General features: G+C 42.7%; 1 protein-coding gene across 2 annotated transcripts; it reads left to right on the top strand.

Moving 5' to 3' along the window:
- Positions 1 to 1876: 1876 nt before the first annotated feature.
- Positions 1877 to 24228, top strand: TGS1 (trimethylguanosine synthase 1). Of its 2 annotated transcripts, XM_077933007.1 has the most exons (13): positions 1877 to 2094; positions 4328 to 4392; positions 5929 to 6110; positions 6590 to 7421; positions 9131 to 9257; positions 10813 to 10899; positions 12273 to 12447; positions 13269 to 13611; positions 14487 to 14657; positions 14884 to 15027; positions 15637 to 15855; positions 18702 to 18778; positions 23927 to 24228. In XM_077933007.1, the coding sequence occupies exons 1-13, from the start codon at positions 1976 to 1978 to the stop codon at positions 24041 to 24043; spliced, it is 2658 nt and encodes an 885-aa protein (XP_077789133.1). In that variant the 5' UTR covers positions 1877 to 1975; the 3' UTR covers positions 24044 to 24228. The 2 variants fall into 2 exon arrangements, with proteins under 2 accessions (XP_077789133.1, XP_077789132.1); XM_077933006.1 differs by lacking the exon at positions 1877 to 2094 and having other exon boundaries at positions 4098 to 4392.
- The last annotated feature ends 1814 nt before the right edge of the window (positions 24229 to 26042 follow it).

The following is a 26042-nucleotide window of genomic DNA, read 5'->3' as shown; positions in this document are numbered from 1 at the left end:
ATCTAGCCCAACCCCCTGCAATGCCAGCAATCTCAACATTCAGTCCCCCATCCAGCTTGAAAGCATACCACATCCTGTTAGCTTTGTACATGTGCTAGCAGTTTTATTGCTGTATCACTAGGAGGTTGTTAACATCCATGTGTATGGGAGAGTGGAGCCCTATTCACATTCATTAAACAGAGGGTGAGGGATTGAACTGATTGGTCCCACTCAATTTCAGTGTGTTCAACAGAAGGTGTGAGCAGGGCATTAAATTCATACAGCTGTATACGTCTTTCACTTGAACTTGTGGAGGTCAATGATGAGGTCACTTGGCACAACCCCATTCCTGTTTTTCCATGCCTTCTGTGAATGCCATTCGAAGCTGAGAGCTCAGCACATCTCTCGAAATAGCCTCCTGAGCAGGCTCTCTATAGGTGCAAACTTAAATTCTTCAGATACATGTTCTAAGAATCGGAAATATTAACAGTGTTATTAGAGCAAGCAACAAACTGTGGTACTGTATAAGGATCACACTAGACATGATAGGAAACAAAGACCACTATCATTCTTTGCTTCTTTGTAACGGCCACATTCCCTTGGTGTAATCAGGTGGATGTACATGGGTGGGACTGAAGTCAGTGGTAGACAAAGCTACATTTTCTCTTTCTGCCACCCCAGTTCCCTCACTCAATTCCTCCCCCTCCCCCCATTCTCTCTGGGCTGCTAGCGGATAGACAAGATTGGACAGATTGTTCTTCAAGAGATCTGGCCTGTTTAGGCTTCCTATTTCCTCCCCCAGTTCCACCCTCCTGCCCACTTTCTGTTTCACTGGGCTCCTCCAATCCGTATGAAATTGAGCCATGGGCTCCATGAAATTTGGACCCTCATGTTCCCCATCCCTGGTCTAAAAAGAACAATGGGTAACAACTGTGCATTGCACATTCTTCTTGACTGATCAATGTGACACAGTGTGGAGAAGAAGGGTAGTTATGTGTCTTTGCTCGTGCATTATTTTTATTAGACATGATGACAAGGATGCCCAAGTAGAGAGACAGGGGGCAACTGTGGTTCTGTTTTGGTTTTAAAGAGACCAAATGAGAGCCAACGTGTGTCTGGTATGGTAAAGAGTTATGGGGTATTTGTAAGGGGGAAATAATTTCTGATAATGCTCTTAAGCACAACAACAACAAAATCCAGAAGACACCACGACATGAAACATGTTTTACTGCACAGGGGTTAATTTGATCTTTTCTAGAGATTAGCTTTGGGACATGTGAAATAATAGCAGCGCTTTTGAGCGCGAGTACAATCCCACGAACGCCTATTTTGCATCATGGCGAAGCGCTTCCGTAACCGAGGATGTGGTTTCTAGGAAAACTAGTAGCCTGTGTGGCAACTCACATTTTAAAAATACAGCACTGTGGCTTTTGGAAATGGAGGGCGTGGATTTACACACAGAGAGAGAGGGAGGGAGGGAGAGGGAAAGAGAGAGTTCCTTGTAACATGGACAACATTAGAAAATGGCAGACGGGCTGTCGTTAAGGATTGATGTTGCGCCATCCAGCGGGATAAAGTTGCATTTCTTCTGACACAGCCCTTTTTTTGCCTCTGCCTTCCTGTGCCGGAGGCGGAGAGGGAGGGGTAAACCGGCCTCGAGAACACCTGGCAACAGCACAAAACAACTGCACGGCTGAAACAGCACAAAATCTTTTATTGTAATTGTAGTTCAAATGTCCGCAGAACAGGGAGGGGTCCCCCCCCCTCCTTCCAGCCTCGCCAAGCAAATTCGCTCTGCTCCTCAGGGGCACAAAGCGGCCCCGCGCGCCATCGCCTTTCCCCCCCCCCCCCGCCGGACTCTTACAGGGTGCAACACTCGCGGAGGCGCACTTCCGCCGGAAATACCCGTCCGCGTGTGGGTCCGCCACGCTCTTTCTCCCGCGGGGTTCGGAGCCCTTGCTTGCCTCGAGTCCTTTCGAGGGGCAGAAGTGGCGGCATGTTGCGCGAGGTGCCGCAGACCCTGGTGGTGGCCGAGCTGCTGCTCACGCTGCGGGGCGAAGGAGAGGCGGAGGCAGGAAGCGACATCCTCTGCCTGTGCACGCGAGCCTTCGTGGAGTGAGTCGGGTGGGGGGCGAGGGGGGGGGGGAGCCGGTGTGAGCGGCCATCCAGAAGGTCTCACTCGCTTTTTTTGCTTGCTTGTTTATTTCCCGCCTAGTTCTCTGACAGGGATCCGAGGCGGCTTAATTGCGGGAGAAGTGGCGCCGAGGAGCGTCCTTTTGAATTCCCGCGGCTTCTGAGTAGTAGCAACCTGGTGGTGGTGATGATGACAATCCACCAGTTCACTGTTTCCCACCAAACTTAGAACAATAACATGCCGCTTTGGAGAGCGTAATCTTTACTGCTGCAAAGATCTTCACAAGTGGAGATATATAAGGGGCCAGGGGTTAATAATACTGTTCTATCCTTGAATTGTTTTCTGCAGCCGAAAAAACATCACAGTGAAGTGGGGGGGGGGGAGTCATGCACCCATTGATACCCCCAGGGATATGTGTACCACAACTTTGGGAAATCCTGTTCCTATGTTAGTTGAACTTCAAGTACCACTGAAATAGATGGGACATGTTAGTCACAACTAAGTCTCATGTACTTTAGTGGGGTTCCAAGTTCAGCTAATTTAGCCTGGATTTTAGTAATTATGAGGTTCTGCCACACTTTTGCTAGCTAACAGTGGGGTGAAATGCAAGGGGTGCCCCCCCCAAGTAAAGTAAGGTAAAGCTGCTACGTGTTAGACTTCTCATGTTGTTGGCATTTGTCTGTCTCAGGATACAATGGAAGTGTGTCTCTTTGGGGGTAAAGTCAAACTTTTGGAGAGTTGCAGCACCTGCTTTGGCTGTAGAGACTGATATGGAACAGGCATGTTTTGTTGCAGATTAGGCCGTCTGGTTTTGTTGTTCCAAGTGCACCATGGTGTTTCTTCTCTCTGTGCTCCTCCCAGTGGACATTCCTCCATTGGTCACTGGTGTGGATGCACCTGACTGTCCATCTCCAGGCACCATGATTGTCTGGAAAGGATTCCCATACGACGGGGTTAATGCTGCCAGCCTTCATGTCACGTTTGCAAGCATCTTTGTAATTTAGAGTTGGTCTGTCAACAGGCCTGTTGCCTGAAGGCAGCTCTCCATAGAGCACATTCTTGGGGATTCTGCCATCTTCCATTCTGTGTACATGAGCAAGCCAGCATAGATGCCACAGAGACAGAAGTGCAAACATGTTGGGAATGTGAGCTTGGGAGAAAACATCTTTGTTTGAGACTCTGCCCTGCCATGTGGTGCCCAAAACCTTCCTGACGCAGCACTTATGGAAGGCATTGAGGTGTCACTCCTGGCGGGTGTAAGCTACCAATGACTCACTTCCATAAAACAGGATGTTGGTCTTTGTCAGGCTGCTGGTGAAGCCAAACTCCATGTAGGCTTGGGGTTGATCAGTAGGCTGGGGGTTGATGAGTCTCTGCAGTTTCCTTGTGCTGTCAAGGTTGCGTTATCTACAAACCACTTCTTGTGGATAAGAACCCGTTGCATTTTTTGTCTTGGCATGGAGACGTGCCAGGTTGAACAGACCCCTGCCACTTCTTGAATGGTAAAAGGTAAAGGTAAAGGTACCCCTGCCCCTACGGGCCAGTCTTGCCAGACTCTAGGGTTGTGCGCCCATCTCACTTAAGAGGCCGGGGGCCAGCGCTGTCCGGAGACACTTCCGGGTTACGTGGCCAGCGTGACGAAGCTGCTCTGGCGAGCCAGCACCAGCGCAGCACACGGAAATGCCGTTTACCTTCCCGCTATAAAGCGGTACCTATTTATCTATTTGCATCCGGGGGTGCTTTCAAACTGCTAGGTTGGCAGGCGCTGGGACCGAGCAGCGGGAGCTCACCCTGTCACGGGGATTCGAACTGCCGACCATGCGATCTGCAAGTCCTAGGCGCTGAGGTTTTACCCACAGTGCCACCCGCGTCCCTCCCTTCTTGAATGGAAATACACACTATTTTCAGTCAAGCTGAAGGCATATGAGAGCAACAGAAAGAAGAATATGCCAAAGAGAGTTGGTCTGTCTACACCTTGGGACAACATTTCATACATTTGATGAAATGGAATGTAGCCCAAGAAATAAATTCATTAGTCTTTAAGGTGCCTCAAGACTCTTTGTTGTACATGATGACTAGTTTCAGGAAAACTAAAATTATAGCATGTTGTGTAAAGAAGGCCTTTTTTGCATGCTTTCTTTGTCATCTGCTATTTTACTTCCATATTTCATTGATGGCCTTAACAGTGACATGTATTTTTATTTTATTCCCTAGGGATCGAAAACTTTACAAACTAGGCTTGAAGGGCTTTTATGTCAAAGATGAAGGTGACAGTATAGGTAAGATATGTTCACAATGTTGAATTAACATTGTGTGCATTGCAAAATAAGTTGTTTGCACACCTCTAAGGTAGAGAAACTTGAATTAACAAATTATAGTTGTATTCCTGCTATTAATTTATCAACCCAATGCTCAGATATAGATTTTTCAAAGTCCATATAAGAAAATGTAGGTGAAGACTTTTGGAAAAGTAAAGAGAATGTATATATGGAAAGTGTTACAACAGTAGTATTGCTTGAGTAAATATATTGTTCCAAACCACATATGAAATCTGCTTGAGAATTGGCAAGATAGGGTGTCTTTAGGTACATGAACCAATGTAGTATTACTTACGAACTACATACACATCAACCTGGGAGTGAGCCTAGATTAACTTACTTCTGAGTGAACGTGCACAAAATTCCACTCTTAGTGTTACACATATATGTGAATAAACATGGATTCAAATCACTGCTAAGCACTAGTGATTTTTATTAGATGGTTACATCAGTACCTGAAAACAATTAAATCGCAGAACTCGCACCTAAAAGCCCTCAGCCATAAAACAGTAGGAGACTAATCAACAGCCAATTGGTAGGGCATCTCAGCAGTGCCCCTTTCCTGCTTTCGCCCCTATCCCAAGAAACTGCTGTACAAACTGCTGCATGTGAATTCTGTTTAGGTTTCTTGACTGGTTCCACAAATAATTATTCATTTTAGTTAGCTCACTATACAATTCATACTCCACCCGTCAATGAATTTCTGTAGTGATTGTAGTGCTGCCCTGATAGTATTCAGGGCAGCATTGCAACCCCTACAAAAGTTAAATGATAAAAACAGCAAGTTGGTAACAAGAGCAAAGCAGCAGAAGAGAACATAGCAGCAATAAGAACAGGCTAAAAATAATTTAGCTGATATTTGTAAAAGGCATGGGAGAATAAGGAGGACATGAGAATAGGTGCCTGTGAACCTCACATGGAAATAACATTTCACAAACAGGGACATGGACTAGGGAAACATGGTATAGCTGCCTGCTTTGTTACATAGTTTTGCATTAAATAGAATTTCAGGCTTGAAATGTTTTGCAGCTGGGTTCTCATATAGACAGTTGTGTGCCTTTGGTATCTAGTCTTCATGACTGTGAGATCCTCTGGTTCTTTCCCCCCTTGTATTTGTGCCTGTAGGAAGAAAAAGTGTCTGCAGTAGGAAATCGTGCTTTTAATATTTTATTTAAATTCAAGCATTTTGGGAACTTTAGCTTTGGACTAACAGAGTTAATCTAAGCATGGAATCAATCACTGAATATACATTTGAGTCAATTATTCACTTACATTTGGTATTTTCAAGAGAGCATCTTCTCAAACTTCAATAAACATCTAACACAATTCACTTTAAGGGAAATTAATCATTTTTCCTAAGGAACTTGGTGTACTCTTTTGAAATGATGCTTGTTGGGAAAAATAATTTGGTATTGTAATTCTTCTGCATCAGAAATCTACGACTGACAAAAGTAAGAATGAAAATACAACTTTGTAACTTGGTATTGTGGTTTACAGGGGAAGATCAAGTAACCACCGAGGATGAAGAAAAAGACAAGCATAATTCCATTGGGACTGCTGATTTATCTAACAGTCATGCTTCTGGAGTGGAAGACGTTGAACTCGATTCAGAGGCTGAACTCATGAAACGCATGGGCTTACCTGTTCAATTTGGCAATGCAGCAGCCCATAAGTCATTGGTAATAAAACCCAATGCATTTTCTGTTCCTTTGTGCTATTTAAAGTTATTGGAATGTAAAGTAAATTTAGTACTTTGCATTAACAAACCCCACAAAAGAATTTTCAGGAATACATTTCTTTTTCCTCCTGGCTCTAGAATCAAAAACCAAAGTTAAATGAGAGAAGGAATAGGGAAAATGGGCTTTTAAGAAGTGTGACAAAAGAAAAGTTGAGTTGGAAATAAAAAATTGGAAAGCAAATGCATTCTTGGCTGTTAATCTAAGAGCACACCAAATAAGATAGCAGTTGAAGATTTTGGCGTAGAATCATAGAATTGTAGAGCTGGGTAGATGTGTCATTTGTGATTTTCTGGCTGGGTTACAACCAAGCCATACCATGAAAATTTGTGAAATAAATTAACTAGGTAACCATATTGAATCAGAATCTGATGAACAAAGTACATAAAATTGCATTTATACTTTTTCATGCTGAATTTCAGGCACTTGAGAATATTAGTAAGAAAAGTAAGAAAGTGAAGAAGAAGAAGATGAAGAAAAAGAAAACACTGCAAAGAGATATTTTCACAGTAATGCAGGAATCATTGAAAGAAGATCATGATGAAGATGACCTCTCTCTTTCCGATGATCACTCTTCAATTAAAAAGGGATCTGAGAATGACAAGAGCTGTGAAAATGGAGAGCTTTTACTTGATGAGTTTCATATGAAAGAAAAATGGGAAAAGTATTGGAGTGAGTATGGAGAAGGACTTCTGTGGCAAAGTTGGCAAGAGAAAAATTTCGAACTTTTGTCTATTACTGAGCCTTGGAATAATCCTGAAGTAAAGGAAAAGTGGGAGCAGCACTATAATGAACTATACTGGTATTACTGGCAACAGTTTCACTACTGGGCAAGTCAAGGTTGGACTGTTGACACCACACATAATAGTGACCTGCAAAATAGTGCAGGGGATCTGGAAACCAAGCAGCCAGCAGAAATGCAGAACATTGGTGTAGACAGTGTTTGTGTAGAAGTGCTATGCTCCAGCTTACATTCTCAACTCGCGTCCAGTGCCAGCTGCAAGGAAAATCCTTCTCCAAATGAGAATCACTGTAATAGTGACATTCTTCCTGAAATTAGTAAAATAAATCTAAACTCTGAAGAAACAGAACGGATCAAATTGGAAAATGCGGATGATTGTAATGGTCAGAGAGGACTGAGCATAACAAGCATTGAGAGGTGTTGTCCTTGTGATACTGCTCAGACTGCGAAATGTGATGAGGGAACAAGAGAAAGTAATGCGTCTTCTGAAAATGGATGTTCAGACAAGCCAGGTTGGTATACTAGGTTCCCTTTCCCAGAAGGCATAAGACCCTGTGTTTGAAAAAGCTAGTAAAGAAATTCCCTTGCAACCATCCCATATTCTGTACTGTGCATTTCTCCATTGAGTGGCACATATAAAAGCTGTATTATTTTGGATGTTTTATTCCCCATTCTTTGCAATCCTGTTTCCCTTTCCCCCAATCCTGCAACTCACATTCTCAGCTGGAGAAGTGTTGGTGACACATTGAAGACTTTGTGTCTAGAGCTGAACACTTTGTCTTTCAAGCATCCTAGACTGCTTTGGAACACAGGTATAAAAAGACTCTCAGTTGACACCACACATAATAGTGACCTGGAAAATAGTGCAGGGGAGCTGGAAACCAAGCAGCCAGCAGAAATGCAGAACATTGGTGTAGATCGTGTTTGTGTAGAAGTGCTACGCTCTAGCTTACCTTCTCAACTCGCTTCCAGTGCCAGCTCAGAGATATTGTCTGTCTACTACATTCCTGCACTGAATCCAGTAGAGAGTAAATAAGTGTGCATAAGCAGCTACTTCTGCAGCCTGGAATTCTACCTATCATTTCCAGGGCAGGTAGGGATTAGGCATTTCTTCTCAAAAGGGATATGTTTTGGGCTCAGAAGAGTCACTTGCAAAATGTGAATGGTCTTTAGAATATTGTTTACAAAGTGAGCCTCACATCCCTATTGTGGTCTTGGGTTTCAAAGGTTATTTAGCACCCAGATGTCTCACTTCGAAAATATTAATCTAATAAAGGGATTGGTTTCATTTTGCAAGATGTACAGGGAATGGCCTTTAGTCTGTGAGGTGGTAAAGGGGCAAAGGGTGTGTGTGTTCCATCCACATGTCATTCTGAAGGGAAACTATTGTTCAGTCTTCACTTAAGACAAAGTCCAACCTTGCTTCTCTGAAACACCCCTAATATCCTACCCACAATTCCTCTGATCTTTCCACAGAAATGTTTGGTTTTCTTGCTAGGCATTTCTACCAGTTTGAGGTGCTGTCAGAACATACTGTAGTGCCCAGGCACCTCCCAGCCCTGTCAGTATTTCAGGAACAGAAATCCGAACATTCCTGAGACGCTGATGTTTTCAATTCAGAGCTGGCTACTTGGACTTTGTTATATTGTTATTTGGAAAGAGGCTCTGAAAGAATGGCTTTCTGATATTTTTGAATTTTAAATGCCTAAATCAGATACTTAATGAAGTAGAGGCTTTCAGATTGATGGTAGATTGATTTGTTTCACCAAATACACAGTCAACAGTTTTGTCTCAACACCAGATAGATTTATGAGTTGGGTTCCTAATGAAAAGCAACTGGAAAACAGTATTTCCACTGTGAATTTGTTGAAAATGTAAATTTTTTTATTGAAGTTGCTTTCCTCATACAGGAAATGAATGACTGCTTGAAGATTGCTGTTTTATTGTATTTTATTATATTTTGCTGTGTTTTGTATTATTGTTGGCCATCTTGTGCACCATTGGTGGGATACAAATTAAGCAAACAAACAAATAAAATTCATTAACGCAGGGATGAGGAACTTGTGGCCTTCCAGATGTTGTTGGATTTCAACTCCCATCATCCCTGACTATTGTCCATGAACAATGGAGCTGATGGAGTCTTAAAAACCTGGCAGCAAACAAATTCCCCACAGTGTATCAAAGCAATGCTTTCTCTCCCCCCCCCCCCTTTCCTTCTTAGTTTCACAGGGGTCATCTAGATCTGGTTCAGATGCCACAGGAGGTAGGGGATCGCACAGTAACAGTGATGGTGATGATGGTGATGATGATGAGCCGCCTGAACGCAAACAAGTCAGATTAAAGAGGAGGCAGGTTATCTATCATATCTTTCGCTTCTCCCATTCACATTTGCGTGCCTATATGGTTTAGTGTACAGCTGTACCTTGGAAGTTGAACGGAATCTGTTCCAGAAGTCCGTTCGACTTCCAAAACATTTAGAAACCAAAGTGCAGCTTCTGATTGGCTGCAGGAAGCTCCTTCCGGGTTTGTGGCATTCGGGAACCAAAATGTTCGAGAACTAAGTTGTTCGAAAACCAAGGTATGACTGTACTTATTAACCCTTATTGGCTGCTGCCATATTGCCTTTTTCAAAATGTTGCTGCTTTCATGTTATTACTAGTGTCAGTGTTGGAAGATGCCAAAGCCAGCATGGCCAGGCATTTCCTTCTCTTCTCTCTTTCTGCTCTCACTTCTCTGTCTTTTCCCTGCCCTTCCTTGCTACTCAGCAGGCTGCTGATAAACAGACACAGTTGCTCTGGCCAGAGGTTTGGACAGATTACTTGCACTTTTGAAAATGGGCCAAAGGCCACAGACAGTGGCCTTTGGAGCAGCAAAAAAAGCTAGCACTATTCTAGGCTGCATCCACAGAAGTATAGTGTCCAGATCCAGGGAAGTAATAGTACCACTCTATTCTGCCTTGGTCAGACCACACCTGGAATACTGTGTCCAGTTCTGGGCCCCACAATTTACGAACAGTTGACAAGCTGGAATGTGTACAGAGGAGGGCAACCAAGATGATCAAGGGTCTGGAAACGAAGCCTTATGAGGAGCGCTTGAAGGAGCTGGGCTTGTTTAGCCTGGAAAAGAGGAGACTGAGAGGAGATATGATAGCCATCTTCAGATATCTTAAGGGTTGTCACATGGAAGAGGGAGCATGCTTGTTTTCTCCTGCACTGGAGAGTAGGACTCAAACCAGTGGCTTCAAGTTACAAGAAAGGAGATTCCGACTAAACATTTAGAAAAACTTTCTGACAGTAAGAGCTGTTCGGCAGTGGAACAGACTCCCACGAGAGGTGGTGGAGTCTCCTTCCTTGGAGGCTTTTAAGCAGAGGTTGGATGGCCATCTGTCATGGATGCTTTAGCTGAGATTCCTGCATTGCAGGGGGTTGGACTCGGTGACCCTTGGGTCCCTTCCAACTCTAGATTCTATGAGTTCTCTCAGTCCCTTCCAACTCTAGATTCTATGAGTTCTCTCAGTCCAAGGTTGTCCCCTCCCTTCCTGGTAGAGATAGCCAGAATAATGGTTTTGTACAGTTACTTTTTACCTTTCAAGCCAAAAGCCTTTATGGCAGTCTCACTGAAGACCCTAAGTCTCAGTTTGAAACAATATTGGGCACAAAACTTCGGGTAATGCTGAGAAGGCATTTATTAGGCATCATTGGGGAACCCGGCTTTGCGATTTTCTGACCTTGTAAACAAGTGATAAAAGTCATTATTTGAATTCAGTGAACACTTGTTTCTTTTATTCAGTTGCTTTATAATCATTTAGAAATCGACTTACCCTTCATTTGAAGTCAAAATAGGCAACTGTTTTGTCTCAAGTTACTGTGAACTGTAGTGACAAATATTTTTGTTTCTTTCTAGCCATGAATTGGATGCTGAAGAACATTCCCAGGCTGATTCAGAAAAGATTTGCTGTCTTTTGGGACTCAAATATGGCAGAGGACAAAAGTAATAAGTGTTCTAATGGTTTCCTTAAAGCAGGGGTGAGGAACCATTTCAGCCTGAGGACCACCTTGCCTCTTAGGCAACCTGCCAGGGGCTGCATGCCAGTGGTTGGCAAAAAGTGCTTTGTACAGTAGGCTACATTCAACCCATGCAAAATCTAGAGGTTCCTACACACCTCTGTCCATTCAAGCAAGTAAGATGCAAAAGCACTTCAGGAGCAGGCAGAACAGGGTCAGTGAGAGGTGTGACTTGGAAACTATCCTGCAGATCAGATAGAGAATCCTGGAGGTCCACATTTGGCCATCAGGCCAAAGGTTCCCCATCCCTTCCTAAAAGTGATGCTGCTGATGGTTGCTGGTTTTATGCGTAGAATATGTCCTTTTCCTAGGTTGCTGTTGAAAGACTATGGTTGTTCACTTCCTGCATCTTCTTGATATACTAAAGTTGTCACAAATGACGGATACTTAGCCTTGTTCATAACTACAAAAAAATACCAAAAACCTAAGACCATGCAGAAGAATGTTGCTTGTTTATTGTAAATAGTTTTCTTTTTCTACTAACAGTTCCTACGCGATCCATTTAGATCAAAGGTAGAAAACTGGATCTGGCCAGTGGGCCAGATCATGATCTTCCTTGCCCTGGGCAGGCAATGTTTGGTAGCTTACTTGTCAATCACTTGGCTTCACATTGATGTTGGGTGACATTTATGCCCCCCCATATGTCTTGCAGAGTTCTTTGCAAAGTGCTACTCGGTACACTCTGGAGAAACCCCTTTCCAAGTAATGCACAAGTACTTAGCACTTTGTTCACTGATGCTAAGTCCCTTTCAATCATCTGATCAAGGTCTTCTGGAGTGATTTGAAAAGGACTTCTAAGCTCCTTTCAAAGCACTTATACTTGCAGTACTTTGCATAAACTGATTGGTTGTGCCTCCAAATCACCTTTCAGCTGAGCTGGATTTTTACCTGTCCCACCCCCAACATATATGACATCAGGTATAGGGCATGTGGGCATGGCTTGGCTGAAATGTCATTGCAGACCAAATGGGGAGACTTGATGGGCCAAATTAGCTAGGAGGCTTGAAGGTTCCCCAGGCCTTATTTAAATACTTGAGTGATTCAACACAAGATATATTCGTACAGAATGCATTAAAGCCTTTTGGTAAGCTATAAATGTATCACAGTATGTATAAAAGCAAAGTTTACTGCTGTGACTGCATTAATTTTTTAGACCTATTTATGTGGCAATGTTGGCATGCTTATAAAGGGGGCCTTCGGTTGAAGAAGGCACAGCTAATAAACATACTGTGAAGCTGAGCAAAACTTCTCCCCCCTCACTGAAAAGGTTGTTTTTAACTTTTATTCTGTTTTCTCCAGATACAGAGACATTCCTGACTTCAGTGAAAGAAGAGTGAGTCATCTCAATAAAAATATGAAGTTTAAATCAAAATTCTTGGACATGCACAGAACAGTCAAGACCAAAAGGAAACATATATTTTTTACAGAAGAACCCGAGACAGAGGCAGTTAAAAAGAGCAGCATTTTGATTAAGGTCAGTATTGTATATGGTATATTAATAGTCTTGAACTTGGGATTCTGATGTTAAAACCTGTGTGTCTGTTGGCTCTTAAAAATAGTGCAAGATTGTGTTCATAATTTAGAATGCTCTTAGTTGCTAGTGAGAGAAAGAAAGAATGTTTCTTACTGTATACTAGATTATGTAAGTAATTAAATTCATATTAGTCTAGTAAGGACTGTATCTTAAGAACAGACTTCAATGTTTAGGAAGGACACAGCCCCATTATAGCATCTGGGATTGTTCCCGGGCATATACAAGACCTGAGATTTTACCATGTCAAAAGCTCCCTACATATAGATACCCTGCAGCTGCCAAGGTCATCTGATGTGGTGGTGCGTCATGTGATGACTGTACTGCATGTCCATCCTAATATTTTTGTTGGTTTGCATATGCTCAGTGAAAGAAACTGCAACACAATGTACCCAAGGACCAGTTTACGCAGATAAAACAGCTTGTTTCTCTTTGCAATGGCATTGTCCGCTTACATCAAGGTTCATTGTAGACATAACATGAAACTATCAGGATTAAGGCAGAGCCATAATTTTTGCAGCAACTTGGATATCACAGTAAGCAGTGGTGGAGTGGAGGAAGAGCCCTTCCTGGGGGTGGGGGGAGTCTACAAGCCTGTGAGGTGAATGCTCCCGATTGCCAAAACGTAGTGTTCCTTTGTAGGGTTCTGTTGACTTCTTTCTCCTTTTACTTAGACTGCTGAAGTAGTGATAATCTCCCTTCAGTAGCAAGTCACATTTCTGCAATTGTTTGAAATGTGGTTCTGTAATACATGGTCTTCCTAGGTAGAAAGCTTCTTGAAACAAGTGAATGAGCCTGCGGAAGAGATGTCTCAAGACAGAGTTCACCCTCCTTCTTCCAGCAGTGATTCAGAGGAACAGGAAAAGATTGCTGGCTCACAAAATAATTTGGATTCTCCCAAAAGTGACCTGCCGTTCTCCAGTTCAGATTCTGGTAAGCATGGAGGAAACAGCACCGAGGAAAAAGGCAAAGAAAATCTGGTAGTGACAACAAGTGACTGGAAGTTCCAGGAGCCTAAGGAAGAGGCAGGAAGAGAAGATGCACATCCTTCAGGAAGAGAGTTAGTTCCTGTGGATATTCCGGACTACCTGCAGGTGGAAGCAGAAGGTATGTGATAATTCTGAGTAAAAGCTTTTAAAAGTGTATGTGTGTGTGTATGCGAAACTGTTGATAAGCTCCCAGAGCCTTTAAAAAACCAAAATTAATCCCCTTTTTATTTGCAAGAGGGATTGTTTGGCGATGAACAGAGTGCTACTTCACCAGCTACACCTTTGAATAAAAATCCAGCTAGCAACAACTTCTGCTGGAAATAAATGTAGCAGGCTGGTGGGGGAGCATGGAACTCTGCCTGCTTCTGTGAGTTTGCTTTACAAGAGAGCAGTTCCAACTTATAGTAGAGATCTTCTTGGTCCAATGAACAGTTTCTTTCTCAAGAAATGTTATAGGATAAGCAACATAGGTGTTAGGGGGAGTTTTGCGTAAAAGGTTTTGTTGGTTGGTTTAAGAGAATTTCTGTCTTCTCTTAAATTTCTGAAATCTCTGTGGGAGAAAAGAATGTTTTGGTTTTCATTGTACTAATTTTTGTTGAAATATCTTTGTATGTTTTCAGATGCTTCTTTTGCTACTTTATTTTTTTATTTCTTATTCCCAGTGAATAAATTTGTAGTGAATTTCACATTTGATTACTACAATAGATGCAGCAATAAAGCAGATCACTGTGGCTTTTTTGTTTCCCTGTTGCAATATCAGCAGCTGAAGTGAACTATTACACTAATATTTATTTCAGTTTAATGGATTTTATTGTGTGTTATATTTTGCATGCTGTCATCCCTGTAATCACTTTGGGACTTCTCCTGGCTCTCTGAAGCAATACATAAATTGAACTGAAATGAGTAATAAAAGTAGTTTAGATTTTTCTTCCTGTTCCTAAATCCATTTAAGAGAAATGAGCTAATTGCACAGTATGGTTTTCTTTGGTTTAGGTGAAGTAAAAACTACAAACAAGAGGAAAATCATAATAATACCGAAGAAGACAAACAGGTGTGGGCAGCCCCTGCCTCCTGAAATAGTTGCTGATCCCGAGTTGGCTAAATACTGGGCACAGCGGTATAGACTGTTCTCTCGATTTGATGAAGGAATTCAGTTAGACAGAGGTAAATTCATAGTAATGATAGAGATGAATATATTGATTGGAAGCTACTTTGTTTTGAAGTGATTGGCAAGTTCTGTAATAGACCATTCTACACATGTAGATCATCACTTGATACTTCAGTTGCTAAATGATGATTGTGCATGTGTGAGCTATATACTTCACTGATTTTTATGTTCAAGCTTGCCCTTTTTAAGTACAGAAATATGACTACTGCTTTCTTCCATTAGAGGGATGGTTTTCTGTTACGCCTGAGAAGATTGCAGAGCATATTGCGGATCGTGTAAGCCAGTCCTTCAACTCTGACTTAATAGCAGATGCATTCTGTGGCGTAGGAGGAAACGCTATTCAGTTTGCCTTGGCAGGGAAAAAAGGTAAACATTTCTGTTTGCTTCTTTTCTCTTCTCCACTGTGTGCACATTAATAATGCTAGCATTGTGGTAGATATATATATATAGAGAGAGAGAGAGATTGTGTATGTGTGTGTTCTAGTTAAAGCTAAAGATTCTTACTAGGGGACAGATCTAGTCTTTGCAATTGGCTAAATTCCTCCCTCCAGTTCCCAATGTCACTTTCCACGTTGTCTTGGAAGTGTTGGGTACTGCCTCCACCCTCCACTGTGTGTATGTAAGAGGAGGGAGGAATCTGCAGAAGTGCCTTTCCTGCTTTCACTATTGAGATCCTCCAAGAGATGGAGTCTTTTTTTCCATGATGATCTGAGTTCAGCCTTACGCTTTGCTTGCTTAGAAAAATTAAACCTTTATCAGATTAGTTTAGAGTTACACAATATACACCGGCCAAAAAAATTATACAAATGCAGAGAAAATATAGTGGTGTTATTCCAGCTTAGGCAATTGGTTGTTTATGTGGCACAAATACTAATTCCCACTGCTTCCTTGCTTTTCAACATACTGTACATGACTGACTGAATTTTTTTTCAAAAAACCTGTGTTTTAAAAAAATACCTTGTTCATTCTTTTTAGTAATCGCAATCGATATTGACCCTGTGAAGATCAGTCTTGCTCTCAACAACGCAGAAGTCTATGGAGTAGCAGATAAAATAGAGTTCATCTGTGGAGACTTCATGAAGCTAGCATCCAGTTTAAAAGCAGATGTTGTGTTTCTGAGCCCTCCGTGGGGTGGCCCTGAATATGCTGCTGCAGAAATCTTTGATGTTCAAACTATGATTTCTCCCGATGGATATCCTTTTTCACGTCACTTGTTCCACAAAAGTAAAACAAATGCTGTTTATTCTTACAGGGTGACCGCATATCCACATATTATGCTTTCTGCCATATATCATTTCATCTTATACATTAAATTAATACCCCACCCTTCCTCCCAAGGAATTATTTCCAGAGAACAGGGTCCTTCCCCCTTACTTTGTAGTTGCAAGGGGCTCAGATGATCTGAAAAGTGTAGTCTTAGTTTCAAGTTGCTTATATTAAGCTTAAGTTCTATTGTGGGGTTGTTGTTTTTTTCATGACACAACTTGGATAGGAATTCCAGTGTCATGAGTTAAGATTTTTGTACTGTTGAATGATTGGTGATGTCCTTCTTCAAAGCAGCTGATGACAGTGTTGCAGACAGTGTTGCAAACTGATCAAATGTTCATTGCTGTTTCTCTCAGGAGAGATTAGGGTACTCTTGACTAACAAGAGATGTGGGCAATTACATCATAAATAAGCTTCCAGACAAGCTGGGTTTTTTCACACACACCTATGTTTATTATCTGAATACTATTTATTTATTTATTTTAAAAAGTGACTTTCTTTTCAGAATTGGTCCTAATTAGGATGTTGCCTTTATAATGCTGACAACCAGTTTTCTTTTGTTGAAGAGGTTTTGTTTGAGTTGACATAAAGTCTTGCGTAATCTGGGGAATTTCTGTAGTTGCTTTAAAAAAAAAAACACCACCACATTTTGACAGTTCCTTGTTCTTAGTTTTGACTGTCTGTTAGACAAAAGGTGTTAAATTGGTTCATAGACTCCTAGGGCTGTAAAGAATCAGATACTTATCAAATCTCACTCTTGGTCCTGTGGCGAGATCACCTACTAAATCTAATAATTCCTTCCGGGTTAACATTTCTGAGTTCTTATAGGATGACTTTACATGTGTCCTAGATGATTCAGTAACTAATTCCCACATTGAGGACCTAGTGTAAAGGGCAGTTTCAGGTTCCCAAATTCATCGTGATCATCCTTTCAGATCTGTTGTCCATATGGTATGAGTGAGGGTTAGAAACAGTTCTGTCTCTGGAGAAAAACCTTTTTTCTTGGCAATCACTCGTAGCCAAAAATGGTCTTAGCAGTTTGTCCATAAGTGACTGTGGAGATTGATTCTGGATTTGCACATCTTTCCACAGTGAGGACATAGGTTTCTGGGTGAGAGTTAAATCACTGTGAGGATGATTTGCCAAACGTTTCTCCCTTTCGGCCTGAGTTCATGCTTCTTCAAAGTCCATGTCGCCTTTGGTAGAGGCTATTCTCCAGTTGAACAGGGACGCGGGTGGCGCTGTGGGTAAAACCTCAGCGCCTAGGGCTTGCCGATCGCATGGTCGGCGGTTCAAATCCCCGCGGCGGGGTGAGCTCCCGTCTTTCGGTCCCAGCTCCTGCCCACCTAGCAGTTCAAAAGCACTCCTAAGTGCAAGTAGATAAATAGGTACCGCTTTATAGCGGGAAGGTAAACGGCGTTTCCGTGTGCTGCTGCTGGCTCGCCAGAGCAGCTTCGTCACGCTGGCCATGTAACCCAGAAGTGTCTCCGGACAGCGCTGGCCCCCGGCCTCTTAAGTGAGATGGGCGCACAACCCTAGAGTCGGACACGACTGGCCCGTACGGGCAGGGGTACCTTTACCTTTATTCTCCAGTTGGCGGGCTCGTTGTCGCCAGTTGTTGGTGTTTATACTACATTTTTAAGGATTTACCTTGAGATAATCTTTAAATCTCTTTTGCTGTCCACCAGCATTATCATTCTTAAGTTGGGAATAGAGTAGTTGCTTTGAAAGACGGTCATCAGGCATCTGAACAACATCAGACAACATTAGACAAGTAGTTTGGGTATGGTCAGTACATGCAGCAGAGAAGCTGGGAATTAGGTTGGAGAGACCTAAAGTGGTTGCATGGAATATACCACTTAAACTGCAAGGGGTAGGGGGAGACAAGTTTTTGAAAGTGAATAAGGTAAAGGTAAAGGTACCCCTGCCCGTACGGGCCAGTCTTGATAGCGCCACCCACGTCCCAAGTGAAAGTGAATAACAGCTCTAAATTGAAAATTAGCATAGCAAGGCTAATCTGAACAATACTTGCTGATTTGTTAATGCTTTGTTTTCATTTTTATACTTGCAAATAGTTGTGTTTTGCTTTTTTCTAGATATTTAAAAACTATACAGTGGTACCTCGGGTTACATACGCTTCAGGTTACAGACTCCGCTAACCCAGAAATAGTGCTTCAGGTTGAGAACTTTGCTTCAGGATGAGAACAGAAATCGTGCTCTGGCGGCGCGGCAGCAGCAGGAGGCCCCATTAGCTAAAGTGTTGCTTCAGGTTAAGAACAGTTTCAGGTTAAGAACGGACCTTCGGAACAAATTAAGTACCGTAGATTCCGGTGTATAAGACGACTTTTTAACCCCGGAAAAGGGGTTAAAGAGTCGGGGGTCGTTTCATACACCGGGTATGGGCGGAGCGGAGTCCGCTCCACGCCGGGCGGCTTTCTCCCAGCGCGGAGCTGCCCAGCGTATTAGGTGACTAGGCTTATAAGACGAACCCCCAAATTGCAGCTGCCAATTTGGGGGGGGTCGTCTAATACGCCAGAACCTACGGTACTTAACCCGAGGTACCACTGTACCTATCTTGCATTCTGAAGTGGTACAATCCACTCTGCTACCTCATCCTGCTGCTTGTGTAGACTAAGGCCCTGATCAGAATATCACTCATGGTCTTCTGTATATACCTGTGGAAGAATGTGTGTTACCTATGGGGACTGTCTTACTAAAAGAGCCATCCCCATTGAAAGAGTATTTGCTTTTTCTTCCTTAACACATCTGTACATTTGAAATTTTCAAGCTGTCGCAAAAGATTACCAGCAAGATTGTGTACTTTCTTCCTCGTAATGCTAACATAGATCAGGTAAGTTTTAATTTGCAGGTTCAGGGGTAGTGCTGGTACAGTTGCTATTCTAGAGACGTAGGGTGCAATTCGGTGTTGCGCATTTGCAGCTTGCCAAAAGGAATGATCCCCCCCACACACACACACTGTTTTGGGGACTCTCCCCACACTTACTCAAGCCATTTTTGGGGGGCAGAGGTGGGGAAAGCCCTGTTGCACAAGTGAAAGTCCTTATGCAAGGCTTCTGCTGACTGACTTCTGCCCCTGAGCTGCGAACAGACATTTCACCTCTGCCCAATAGGCTTAAGTCAAGTCTCTGTCTTTCACCTTCCATTTCTTCCCACCTCCATCTACAATATGGCAATAACACTGACCTACCTTACACGTTTGTTGTAAGGAGTACTGAGAGCCTATGTAGAATGTGTAAGATTGAATATTATTGTTATCAAGCTTTCTCCCTGTATAACAAGGATGGGGAATCAGGTGGCCTCTACATCTCCAATCATTCCCGACCTTGCCCATTACAGAGTGGAGCTGACGGGAGTTGGAGTCCAACACCTAGAGGGCTACGGGTCCTAGAATGCTAAATATGTATTTTTGTTGTAAAAAAAAGTAGGCTCTTTGACATTCAATAACCTTAGAAGTTTGGGCGGAAAGGACCAAAGGGAAACATGATAGAGGTTGAACAGCAGAGACAGTATGGATACAGTGGTGCCTCGCAAGACGAAATTAATCCGTTCCGCGAGTCTCTTCGTCTTGCGGTTTTTTCGTCTTGCGAAGCACGGCGCTTAGCGGCTATTAGCGACTTAGCGGCTATTAACGGCTTAGCGGCTTTAAGAAAAAGGAAACAAACTCGCAAGAACTCGCAAGACGTTTCGTCTTGTGAAGCAAGCCCATAGGGAAATTCGTCTTGCGGAACGACTCAAAAAACAGAAAACCCTTTCGTCTAGCGAGTTTTTCGTCTTGCGAGGCATTCGTCTTGTGGGGCACCACTGTAGTGTTATCATTCTGTGCTAGAAACTGAGATCACTCTGTGAGATTGAGTGGCAAAGCAGACAGAAAGAAAAACATAATTTAAATCAGTGAGTACACGAAAAGTTAGCAAGGACCGCTAGCTTAGATAGCATTTTTAAAGGGTTAGGCCAGTCCATAGGGGCTAAGTCTGTTAATGACCATAAAAATAGAATCTCTTTGTTCTGAGGCAATGTAACCCTAGATACTAGTTGATGCCGAGCAAAGAACTCAGAGAGCTGGACCAGGTGTAATTTTTTTGGCAAAGACCATCACTAAATGTTTTGCTGTACTGGGCTGGTGCAGCTGCAACTTTTCCAATGCTAGTAATTATTTAAAAGTTGGAAATTGGATTATTCGTTTTCTCACTTTGTACACAGATCTCTCCTCTTTTTACTTAAGGATTTTTGACATCTAAGCATTCTAAGGATTTTTGACATCTAAGCCCTGGTCGTTTAGCATTAAAACCTTGTTTTAGGAATGTCTTCAAGCATGGCTAGCAATGAAAGGCTTGCAGGCTGCACATCAGAGATCCTGAACTATACCTGTTACACTACCTTGTACTGGGGTCTGCCATCACACTTCAAAAGTTTGGGCACCATTACTTTGCATTTTCAGTTTTCTTACAACATTTACATTGCTGTAGATGTAGCAATGTACAAACCCTCACAAAGTTTAATATAAGCAGTTAATAACCAAATTCAGCCTTAAAATGTTGAATATATATAAACACTGCCTGAAGGGGCAAAGGTGATCAAACTTGAATTATTGTCAGTTTCTTTCTACTTCCTCTAGAGGGAGCAGTCATACCAAAAAGATACAGATAGCATAAGTAAATTATGCATGCTGCGCTTTTAAACTGAGCAAAGAATGAACTGTTTGGTGTTTGCTGCTGGCTTTCTTTATACACTTTTCAGGACAGAGTTTTCAGGTTGTGGGATACTTGCTTGGCATGAAAGTATTTTTGTTTAAAAAGCTCAGAAACACAAAAGCAAAGTGAAGGTAAACTAGGTCAACAAATGTTGTTTTTGTGGTGTTTGTTATTAGACATTATTATGTTTGCTCATGATGGGGACTTAATAGCAACTTGCAGTAAAAAGTACTACTTCAAAGGCAATTTATATGGATGTACACACCTACCCTGGAATAGGACAGACTTTTGTTAAAAGTTCATTGTATGTATGTTTGCACACACACATCCAGACCACTATTCCCAGTGTGCTGTCATTTCTAGAAGCTGATCGTTTGGGCCTACAATCTAAGCCATTGTCTGTTCTTCAGTTGCAGTTCTAGGTTTGTTGCAATAACAAACTACGTAGAGAAAAGCAGATACTTATTCTCTCAGGATCATGAGCCTTTTCCCAAGTTTACATAAAGGTCTGCTGAGATATTGCAAATTCCAAAAGGTTCCAAAAATGTCAGATCTTGCTAATGTTAACAGAGATAAAAACTGGTAGCACATGAAAAAGCATAACTTAAAAATGTCAGTGATAGCTTGTACAATCAAATAGGAAGATGGTCCCAAATGGGCAGGTGTGTCAAGTTAGCGGGATGTAATCACAGGTAAATGTGCATAGGATGGCATCTTTGTGGTGAGGGACCTGTCAAGTTTGGGATGCTCAGATATGTTTTTCCTAAGTAATCTTTGCTGCAGAGACTACACAGATCTCATCACTGATAGCATTATTTGCACAAGCATAACGGATATCCCTTTCAAATATCCACACAGCTTCCACATCCAATTCTATCCTAGGAAGCAGGAAGATTTGTGTGTGTTTGTTTTTCCTTTTTCAGATATGTTAACTCAAATTCAAACCATTGGAGATGATCACGAACAAGTTTGACTGGGTTCAGTAGTCTATAGGCAGGCACTCTGGAACTGTACATCTCCATGTGCTGCAGATAGAGAACATGTACACTGAGAACAGAAAGAGTTGTGAAATTTATTCCATTAGGCACAGCCCAGGCCGTGCAGCAAATATGGGCATTTCAAATACAGATGCTCAAATTTGTGAGAAGGTCCCATTGAGCTTTACAGGACACACATTGTCCATCTGAGGCTTTGAGATGAGGGTGTCCTTCAGACCGTTTTGAAAATTTCCATGTAGCACCTTGCCATAAGCAGCTGGTAACTGGAAGTGACGTATATTAGAATGACGATCCCTCCTTCTTTCAATTGATGGGGTGAACAGAAATTCATTTTCTCTAAGAATGTTTATTTTTATTTTTGAGAGTTGCATCTCTTAAATATAATCCAATCTGTTTCTCCCTAAAAGCCTGCTGTGCTGCCTACATGCACATGTGTTTTAACAAAAAAGTGTGCATAGGACAGGAACTGAGTAAATGCAGTTTCCAGAAGCAGTTAGATTGTATTGAGGGTCTTGTGTAATCCAGTTTTTCCCCTTGTTAACTCTCAGGGTTCAATGAACTTTAGAGAAATCCACTTGCAGTAATATAACCAGTCCACACAAGTAGATCATGACTCCAGTCATTTGTACAAAAGCAAAAATGGAAACTGCTGAGATATTTTGGGGAGTCAAGATAAGTTAGTAATTCCTTAATGAATCACTGCACCACAGACAAGATTTTCCCTTATCTAGCAAGGAGCTCAGGAAGTAGCACTGGGAAATGGGAGGGTTTTAGTAAACGTAGGTTTGTCACTGGGAGGGTTTATATTCAATCAGATATACTTCCTTCCAGTTTACTCTTTTACTACTTAAGTGCTTATTCTGGCATGTCATGAATTGATATTCTATCCAAATACAGCCATGGGAAGAGGCATTAGCCACATTCACATGTCACATGGTTTGCAATGCACAAATGAATCACAGCTGCTTTCCTTCTCCCTCTGAGTGTTGGGAGAAAACAAACCATCATTCTGGTTTGTGTTTCATTTGAACCAGGGTTTGTAGGTTTGTTTCACTCCCAAATGATCTGGCTACAGATTGTGGTTTGTTAGGGCTGAGACAAACCACAATCCCTGATTTGGATGTAGCACTAGGCGAAGAATGTGATTTGCTTTCACCTAACCATAGCAGAGAGCAGGGTAGTAGGTGTGATTTTTGTATTCATGGTAAGCTATGGTTTGTGCTTCACAGTGACATGTGAATGTGGCCAATTGGTAATGGAATTGGCATTAATACAGGTACCACATAATACAGGTAGTCGGTTTAAAGATGCCAGTTTAAAGGACTTGTCACCCTCTTTTTGCTATTAAAAGGGGCCATAGGTCACTGGTAAAGCATCTGCTTTGCATCCAGAAGCTCCCAGGCCCCATCCACAGCATCTCTAGGCAGGGCTGGGAGAGAATGCTCTCTGAAACCCTGAAGAGCTGCTGTCAGTCAGTGTAGACAATGTTGAGCTAGATGGATCTGTAGTCTGACACAGTATAAGACTGAGTTTCCTGTATTCCATTCTAGTTTAAATGGAACATATCCTCTTGTACAGGCCTTGCTTGCCCCAAAGTGTCCCCCACTTTTGAACAAAAAGAAACCTGTTTCCCCACAGACCACGGCCTTATCAATGAATAGATCTCCTTAGCTATGCCTTCCTAGCTGTCCCTGTGTATGGAACAGGTAGCATTTATTTCAACTTCTTATGGGCTTGATTATTTCCCCAGCAGTGGCTCATAGTCGCCTATCAAGGATCCTGTGGTAGTGGGTTTTCTGAAACAGGTTGGGCTAGATGAGCCTTCCCGCTTATACTGCTACTTCTACTAATAATGATAATGATAACTTGTTATTTGTATGCCACCCATCTGACTGGGTTCCCCCAGCCACTCTGGACTGCTTCTAGCAAATTCAAACATCAAACACAGTAAGATATCAGGCATTAAAAACTTCCCTGAACAGGGATGCTTTCAGTTGTCTTCTAAAAGTCAGATAGATGTTTATCTCCTTGACATCTGATGGGAGGGCGGGGGCGACTACTGAGAAGGCCCTCTGCCCAGTTCCCTGTAACCTCGCAGTGAAGGAACTGCCAGAAGACTCTCAGAGCTGGACCTCAGTGTCCAGGATAAATGATGGGGATAGAGACACCCCTTCAGGTATACAAGGCTGAGGATGTTTAGGGCTTTTAAGGTTCTGAATCTATTACCATCTTGGTGTCACATTTTGAGTTATTTAACAGTTGTTGTTTTTCTTTCTTTTTACTTTTTAGGTAGCTTCCTTAGCTGGGCCAGGAGGAAAAGTTGAAATAGAACAAAACTTTCTGAACAACAAATTGAAAACCATAACTGCATACTTTGGTGATCTAATAAAAAAACATGCACCCTGACTTATTTATGTGAGTGAACCTGCTTGTCAAGGCAAAACGTATTATCCCAAAGCTTTGAAGAATACTCCCTTTGCCTGTTATATATTTTACAATCAGTGGCTCCTCTAAAATATTGTCATTTTGTTAATTAATGAAAAATGGTTTAGAATGCCTGTTGCAGTTATCAATAAAATATTTTACAATAAGTCTGAAGGATTTTCTAAGTGATTATCAAAGTAAAGTGTGAGGTGGATTAATAATTAGACTCCCATTTACATACACAGAGCAGTGAGGCCATTTCCCAAACATATTAGCTAGATTAGCCTCCAAGGATAGATAGACCATCTGAACTTCCTTCCCTCTTGCAGATGGGAATAGTTGCTGCAAATACAAACTTCACCAGGAAGTAGTCAGACTATAACAGAGGGGCAATGTCTGCCCATATTTCTAGACCACCACACCTCCCTATTTGGAGCAAAGGCCAAATAAAGGGTATATCCCACTCTTCCATGTGCCAGGCAGATAACCACTTGAGACAGCCCATGATGAAATCCAAAACTGGGCCCAGAGCATGGATTTTGGCATGGATGCCAAAATTCTCCCGCACTATGCTGGAGACCACCTCAGTTTGGGAAGTTTGTTGGGAAGCAAGGCCCCTAACCTGTCTGACCCAACACCAGATACATGCCTTCTACTCCTGCTCCAAATGGTTTCCTGGTGATGGAAAATGAACTCTGGTAGTCCACTGCAACTCCCCCGCCAAATCTGACTAGGTTAGCAGGCAGAGCTGCATCTGGCCCACCCAGGTCTTGATAAAATGCAGTAGGTCAGCCTGCTCATCCACAGTTAAGGGATCAGCATGATCCTATGGCAAACAGACCCAGTCTTTTAACAGCACCACCCCCAGACTGTTGGTCACAGTGGTGGAGCATCCAGAGATACCAAGAATTGAGAGGACCCACCATGCAAGCACCTGTAATCCCTCCTCTGGTGCACCCTACCCTGGCCATGCTTGCCCCTCCCCCTGAACACTGAGTCTCAGGGACTGGAAGGGCTCTGAAGAGTGTGGTGGAGGTAGGGGACAAGGGCAGTGACCCAGAAGAGGGGGCCAGTGATTTATGCAAGGTGGGGTGATGCTGCCTGCAAGGCAGGAGCTGGGGAGGAGGAAGGTGTGCCAGATGTGGAGGTGGTTCAGCTGACAGTAGACTCCCACTTTTCCCCACCCCACTTTCTCCTAGAACCCGGGGGGGGGCTTGAAGTGGGAAGAGCAGTGGCGCCTTCTGTGCAGGAGAAGCCTCAGGTTGCAGGCACGCAACCCATCAGGGTTGCAATGTAAGCTGGAGGAGAGGAGGGCCCCCACTGTTGCTGCAAGTGTTCCATAGGGTCCAGACCTGTGGACAGCTGCTTAGAGGCTACAAATGTGGTATCCGGAGCACCTGGAAGCTGCTGTGTTTCTCTTGCCAATAAACAGTTAATTATCAGGCATGTTCCTTCTCTGGGACAGGCCTGACACTGAGATAGACTGCCCTAAGATTTACTCCCTGCAGGCACATTCCTACTACAATCCACCTCAGAAGTAGTCACAGACAGCTATATACACTACCCACAGATGACAACCCAACCACAGACGCACTGCAGCCAGTTTACATTAAAAGGACATAGCATAATAATTTATAGCACCCATAATATAAATCCTGTTCACAAGCCTTCCACTCTTTTAACCTGTAGTATTGCAAACATGCATCATGTTTGCTGGTGGTTGCTGGTGATTTTAACCGAGCCGATTTAAGGACTGTGCTCCCTAAGTTCCACCAGTATGTTGATTGTCCCACTAGGGGGGGAAATACCCTGGACCGAGTATATAGTAACATCATGCATGGATATAAGACCAAGCCCTTGCCCAATTTGGGGCAGTCAGACCACATATCTTTACTTATGATACCATCATATAGACCTCTCGTACGCAGAATTAGACCATCAACTAGAGAGATACGAGTGTGGCCAGTAGGTGCATCTGAGC

This window comes from Podarcis muralis, chromosome 8 (assembly GCF_964188315.1).
Source record: "Podarcis muralis chromosome 8, rPodMur119.hap1.1, whole genome shotgun sequence".
Classification (NCBI taxonomy): domain Eukaryota; kingdom Metazoa; phylum Chordata; class Lepidosauria; order Squamata; family Lacertidae; genus Podarcis; species Podarcis muralis.
This window is presented reverse-complemented; position numbering and strand designations above follow the sequence as displayed.

Excerpts from the sequence above, each read along its gene's own strand:
- TGS1 (XM_077933006.1), top strand. The coding sequence starts at position 4,113 with ATGAAATGGAATGTAGCCCAAGAAATAAATTCATTAGTCTTTAAGGTG. Across the intron at positions 4,393-5,928 it reads AGATGAAGGTGACAGTATAG|GGGAAGATCAAGTAACCACC; the intron begins GTAAGATATGTT and ends TGTGGTTTACAG. Across the intron at positions 14,658-14,883 it reads AGGAATTCAGTTAGACAGAG|AGGGATGGTTTTCTGTTACG; the intron begins GTAAATTCATAG and ends TTCTTCCATTAG.